Consider the following 6,369-nt stretch of genomic DNA (forward strand, 5'->3'; position numbering starts at 1 on the left):
GCGGCTGTGGTGGGCCTCGCACTTGTTGGCGGAGGACGGGTCTTCCCCGGATGAAAGCGACGCATCAAAGATAACATTTTCCCTTTGCTGCCTGTGGCGCGAACCGCAGCACTGCGGTCTTGCCGTAGGAGCCGCAGTACGCGCAGGGTGCGAGGCAATGTGCCTCTCTGCACGAACGCATCACTGCCAAGGATCGCTCCGATGTTCCCGTTTCCTTCTCTGCGCTCTCGTAGTGTGGGATCTTCGAACTCTCTGCACATCTTGCGAAGCGGAGCCTCTCTTGATTTTTTTTTTGCGATTGAGCGAGAATATCTATCCGGTAAAAACTCAAGACGCCGATTTGTCTTTTTAGGACTTTCAGGACCCTTCGAGGACAAGTCTGTGCTGCTATGGAGACACCGGCGGTGTATTGCGTCAGCGATGCGGCGGCATCGCTCACAATGGCGGATGATTGGATTCGTGGTTTGTCGAGGCAGCGGCACAAGGCGATGTGCGAGGCAGGCGCTGTGTTCCCGGTGGCGCGGACAGGCGAAAGAACAGAGGACGATGAGGCTCAGACCGCCTCATCCTACAGAGACTCAATCGGGAGGGTTCCCACTAACCGGCTTCATCTCCACATGATGCATCGCCGGCGTCTGTACAAGCAGTACGCGATGGACCTGTCTGTGCGGGCCGATACACACTCGTTCTATCAGCTGATGATGTGGTGCCATGATCACCATGTTTTCCTGCACCCTACCGTGGAAATGACTCGGCACCGCAGCGCGTTTCGAGAGCACGTTTTTCGCGTGAAGGAGGACGTGGACGCCTTCACCCCTCTTCTTGCGATCCCAGAAGACTTGATCATTGGCTTCAAGGACGCAAACACGGAGTCGAGCGACCCATCAGCGAGCACCGACGACCGCAACAACCTCTATGATGCCAAGCGCGAGGCGGAATTTCACAAGCTCAACACCGGCGAGAACAGCGATGCTGACATCTGCCAGTTTTTCTTTGCTTCTCTCGGGATGATCGTCTCCGACCTTATCACGGCCAAGAGCAGCCCACTAACGGATCCTCGACACTTGTTCGCAAAACTGCTGAGTAAAGTACCGACGCTGCAAAACGCGCCTTATTTTGACGAGGAAGTTGTCTTCGACTCCAATGAAACCTGCCTTGCCGATGTGCTGCTGCAGATGATCCGCAACTACATCAGCGGAGGCCCTCTTGTGAACAAGGTACCGTTGCATGAGCTACGCTGGGCTGTCAGTGTGTCCCTGTCGCACTCCACGCCGCTATCTATTGGGGCTGTGCGGTCGATCGGTATTGTCCCGGTGGTCCACCTCTTCCCACACGGCGGAACAGCTACAAATGCGTACGTCGTCGCACGAACCTCGCGTGAAAAGTCTGCAGAGAAGATGGCCACCTTCTTCAGAGAGAAGTTTGGGTATGACTTCCAGGGGCAGGCAAACGGCAAGTGGATCTATGTCGTCCCGGAGCGGCCGCTGAAGGCAGGTGAGGCGATTAACTTGCAAGCCATGGCACCAGTTTGCGAAAAGGACAGCGAGGCCGAGCAGATGTGGCGGCTGTCGTGCGGGACAGTGCCAGAGTCGTACATGTTGAGCGCGCAAGCTTCCGCTCGGCAGGAGGCCGCGACACGCTTCATTGTTGAGCAGGGCGAAGCTCTGTGGAAGGCGTCGAAGCGATCGCTATAGGAACCTAGTTGATCTCGCCCGGGCGCCGACGCCACTGCACACGATGTCTTCTCGTGTTCTTTTTCTTCTTGCCGTTTCTGGGAGGCGTGCTGGCGACGGAAGCGCGTCTGCCGACTCGATCGTGACCCAACACGAAATAATGCTGCGTGCCTTGGCGCGGTATTCTCCCCCCTCCCTGCCACGTTCTCTGGGTTCGTAGTGTGCCTAATTCCAGGCGCGGGGATGGAAGGCGCCCTGGGCCACCCGTGGCCAATGATGCGCCTCTGGTTCTTGTGTGCAAGTGCTTGACGCACACACCTATGTGCACGGTCTTCGGCCGAGCTAGCAAGCATTTCCCCTTGCCTCTGATGCCTTCAAACACCTCGCCCTTCCCTCCCTCACCGCCTCACACATCACCCCTGCCGCGCCTTGCGTGCGACGGCGGCCGTGTCTCGCCGCCTCAAGTTTCAAAGAAGCGGTCGGCTCTTCTGTGTGCTTCGTGTTCATTGGGTGGCATCCACAGTGTTCAGCGCTTTTGCCAAGAGGTGAGCGCGCAGGCGATGAAAAAAAAAAGGTAGCTAAGCGGATCTTAGCATTCTTGTAGGCTTTCAGGCATCCACGGCGGCATTTATTTAGAGCACGTGCGCGCTCTGGAACCGAGACGCACGTACACACACTCACACACACGTGCACCAGTACATCATACCCTCCGCCCGTTTCTCACTCTGACACGTGCCTGGCCTTTTCGCGGTTGCTTAACTGCTGAGGGGCTGAGTTGTGTCGCTTATGTGGTGTGTGCGCGTGCATTCCACCCCTTTCTCCTGCCAGCTCCTTGGGCGAGTTTTCCTTTCTTCTCCCCACGCTTTATTGCAAGCGCAATGAGCCATAGCCGACACAGTGAGAGGCGAGAGAGTCGCCGCGAGCGGCGGAAGGAAAGTCGACACAGTGTCAAGAAGCACCACCATCACCGCAGCAGCGGCGGCAGCTCTCGGCATCGTCATAATGTCATTAACGAGAAAACTCCAGTGCCGCGCGACTTTCACTGCCACATTTGCGGCAAGACGCACTGGACAGTGTACTGCGATCGACTGCAGCAGCATCCGGAGAACTACCCGCTGATGGATGCAGAGCGGGGCTGCCGCCAGTGTGGTCAGCAGGGACACTCGGCGTCGCAGTGCCGCATCAAGAAGTACCTGTGCCGCGACTGCGGTGGCATGCACGACACTCGCGACTGCGTCTTCTCCCACGTTGGCGAGGACTGGTATGAGTTCTATGATCCCAAGACCCGCCATGTCTACTATGCGAACTCTGATGAGTCTCAAATCCAGTGGAACCCGCCAACGCATCAACTTGACACCATCTACTGGTACTGTAGTCGGTGCCAGGTGATGATATCCGCCAAGTTCCGCGAGTGTCTTCTGTGTCACTCCATCCGCCCTGAGTCGAAGCAACAGGAGACGCTCACAACGGACTCCGGCTCGGACAGCAGCCGTTCCAGCTCTACCTTCAGTAACAGCAGCAGTAGCGATACCAGCTGTATCAGCCCCAGCAGTAGCAGCTCCGGCAGCACCAGCAGCAGCGATAGTAGCAGTGACGACGACGAGCGAAGCGCCGCTGGAAGGGTCCGTGATAAAGCACCGTAGGCTCATAAGGGCAATCGATCTAGATGCCCTGTTTCTGAGCGCTGCAATCTGTTTTTCTTTTTTGAAGAACTTGCTTTCACCACAAGCAAGGCAAGGGGAGAGGTTGCGAGGTCAAGATCCAAGTGCAGAGTTTGGAGACGCGTGCACAGCCAACCTTCTGCCCTCTCCGCCTCCCTCGATGTCTCTCTCTACGTGTGTGTGCGTGTGTAATTGCGGATCGTCACTCGCTTGGTTATCATTATTATTTTTCTCTTCCTCTTTTTTTCGCGATTAACCACCACCACCTCCGACTGAAGCAAAAACGCCGACGGTGAGGGAGGGAGGAGCGGGGTGGGAGCGAGGCGGCTGGCACAACGCCCACAAACAAAGCAAATAGTAAGAAGCACGGAGCAAGTGAATCTTCTGCCTCTCCACCGCCATCGCCGCCTTTTCTGCTGTTGTTTGTTTTATATACCTCTTTCTCTCTTTCTCTTGTACCATGACGCTCATGAGTTAGCATCTAACCCACCCACCCTACTCTTTCTACACTCACACACCGACACCGACACAGACACAGACACACGCGCTAAGAAAACAAGGACAACAGCAAACATCCACGGAGCAGCACGGGCGATGCTCTCTTTCTAATTGATTTTTTTCAGCTCAAGATAGACTTCGGCACTGTGGCCTATCCTTTCGTTTTTAAGGACTTTTGCTCTCCTTGTGAGCATGGCGGCGTGGGTTGAAGTCGTCTTCGATACCACAGTGTGAGCATTCCCCCTCTCCCTCCTCCGCTACATGCGCTGTCGATAAATCGTGTGAATTCCCTCTCCCAATGATCGTCTCGGCCACCAAAGAAATTGCCGGTATGGGCTTCTGGGACGAGGATAGGCGCGCATGTGTTTATGTGGTGTGTTCGTGAAGGGCATCCGAGAAGTTGCACCCTGTGCAAATGCACGGCTTCTTTCATGCCCTGGCCCTTTACTTCCTCCTTTTGCCGATGTGTATCTCTCTCTCTTTTTCAACAAATGCCTGCCTCCATTCACACATGCCCGCTCCTCGCTCTCGTTCTCACCGTTATTTTCAGTGACGCGTCGCGTTCTGGACGCTGTAGCATGCCGGCGGCGTGCGTGTCGGCTAGGCCCAGCAGCTATGGAGTTCGTCTCGGCAAGCAGCCCTGTGCAACGGCGCCCGGTCGGTGTGCCACCATACCGCGTACCGCCCCTCTCGGGTCTATACCGAATGCGCTACCATCCGCCCACGCAAGACAGCACCTCATCCGATCGTCTCCGTGCAGAGAGTGGTGTTGAGGGGTCGGGTGACGCGGTATCTGGCACTCGCACTGCTTGCCGTGCAACCACTGGTCCCCCCGCCCAAGCTGGTGCAAACTCCGCTGCAGCGCGCCATGCAGCAGTCCATCAGCAGCTTCTCCGCGCGTCCTCGCTCCTTGATGATGGCATAGATTTGTTCGCTCTATACTCGTTATGCGAGGTGGAGTCGGTGCCGTGCAAGCTCTGTACCCTACACACGCAGGCGACGCTGAACACGTGCTCGTACCGTCTCCGTCAGTCGTATGAGCTACAAAAGAGGGGCACAGATCCATCTCTGCACTACCTCACAAGAGTCACGGAGACTCGCGACGAAGCTGCCGCCCGATCGGCGACGGAGTCTTCGCCACTGATTCGCATCTTGCAGCAGGGCTGGTATGTCTTCTTCTTCCCGATGAGCGAATGTGGGCGACTGAAGGACAACCTGCTGGTGTACGTCGGCGAGGCCTTGATTGCCGGCGACGTGGCTGAGTGCGACCTGGCCAATGACGGCTGTCTACGACCGCTCAAGACAACGACGGCGGTGGCATTACCTGGGGCCGTGAACGGTCCTCTTGGGGGCACGACAACGGCAGGGGCATCGAAGTCGACCTCCGCAAACCCACAATATTGGAAGTCTCTTTTCTACTACGTGGTCAGCCCTGTCCCCGTGCACTGGGGCACGAGGCAGTCGGCAGACGTCCACTTGACTATCTTGTGGCGCAGCATACCAGCTGCCTATCCAGAGCATCGACAGAGGAAGAAGAGCGTGACTCTTCTATACTCGTACTACTGCTCGCCGCGGGCGCCGGACACCTTCACGTGCCGCGCGCACTTCCCCAGTCATACTCGACTGCGGCTGGTACGCAGCCCAAACTGCGACACTAAGGTGCAACTGCGCAGTGATGTGACAGAACACATGGCGAAGGTGCACGTGGAAACCATGGACGGTAAGCCGCTAGAGACACACCGACACACGCGCGACTACGTCTTCGTGCTACAGTTCTTGTTGGGGGACGACACAGGGATTCTGGAGGAGTCCGGCGTTTTTGCAGCAGCTGTAGTGGCAATTGTCTTCCTGCTTCTTCTTTGGCTGTTGCTCACAAAGGACCTCATTCTGTAACTCAGCTCTCTCAAGGCATCTGTGTGCGTTTGTGCGGGTGTGTCCCTGGGTACCTTTCTGAAGTGTCTCATCGTTCTCCCCGCCTAACTGCGCGTCACTGCCCTTTTTGTGCGCCACGCGAGCAAGTGTCGTCCCCTTTCTCCCTGCACAGCCTTTTCTGTGTGCCTCTCTCGCTGTCACGCACAGACGAAAACCCTGCATATACGCATGCTGAAGGATGCGGCACTTCTTCGAACGTGCACTACCCAGAAGGCAGGGCAAAAAGCTGTACCCTTACAAATGGGATTCCATGACAGCAGCGGTGTCACCGGTGCTCCCGAGACCTTCTTGGCGGCTTTCGTGTGGTGCCCATGCAATCAAGGCCCCCTACACAGTCCACTCACGCCCTGTGGTCAGTCCTTTTTCTTCGCATCTCTCTCCGCGATGATGGAGGTAAGCGGAGGGCCAACAGCTCACCGTGCGCGGCATCTCAGGGTCCAGTGCACTTCCCCACCCCTCCCTCCCCCCCGCACAAACACACACACACACATTATGTCTGTGTGCGGAGGAGCGAAGCGGCCGCTTCCACCCCCCCCCCTACCTCTGCTAATGCCGAACTACCTCCGGCCGTGACAAGATCCAGTACCCACAGCGTAGGGATGTCA

At 56.9% G+C, this 6,369-nt stretch overlaps 3 protein-coding genes across 3 annotated transcripts; all 3 read left to right on the forward strand.

Annotated features, from left to right (window-relative positions):
- Positions 1-389: 389 nt before the first annotated feature.
- Positions 390-1,694, forward strand: LDBPK_342910 (hypothetical protein, conserved; the record flags this gene model as incomplete). The annotated part of the gene is made up of 1 exon (XM_003864402.1): positions 390-1,694. The coding sequence occupies one exon, from the start codon at positions 390-392 to the stop codon at positions 1,692-1,694; it is 1,305 nt and encodes a 434-aa protein (XP_003864450.1).
- Positions 1,695-2,551: 857 nt separating this feature from the next.
- LDBPK_342920 (hypothetical protein, conserved) lies at positions 2,552-3,316 on the forward strand (the record flags this gene model as incomplete). Its single annotated transcript, XM_003864403.1, has 1 exon — positions 2,552-3,316. One exon carries the CDS (start codon positions 2,552-2,554, stop codon positions 3,314-3,316), a length of 765 nt encoding a protein of 254 aa, XP_003864451.1.
- A 1,131-nt stretch (positions 3,317-4,447) lies between these two features.
- Positions 4,448-5,725, forward strand: LDBPK_342930 (hypothetical protein, conserved; the record flags this gene model as incomplete). Its single annotated transcript, XM_003864404.1, has 1 exon — positions 4,448-5,725. One exon carries the CDS (start codon positions 4,448-4,450, stop codon positions 5,723-5,725), a length of 1,278 nt encoding a protein of 425 aa, XP_003864452.1.
- Between the last annotated feature and the right edge of the window lie 644 nt (positions 5,726-6,369).

The sequence above is a fragment of the Leishmania donovani genome, chromosome 34 (assembly GCF_000227135.1).
Source record: "Leishmania donovani BPK282A1 complete genome, chromosome 34".
Classification (NCBI taxonomy): Eukaryota; Euglenozoa; class Kinetoplastea; order Trypanosomatida; family Trypanosomatidae; genus Leishmania; species Leishmania donovani.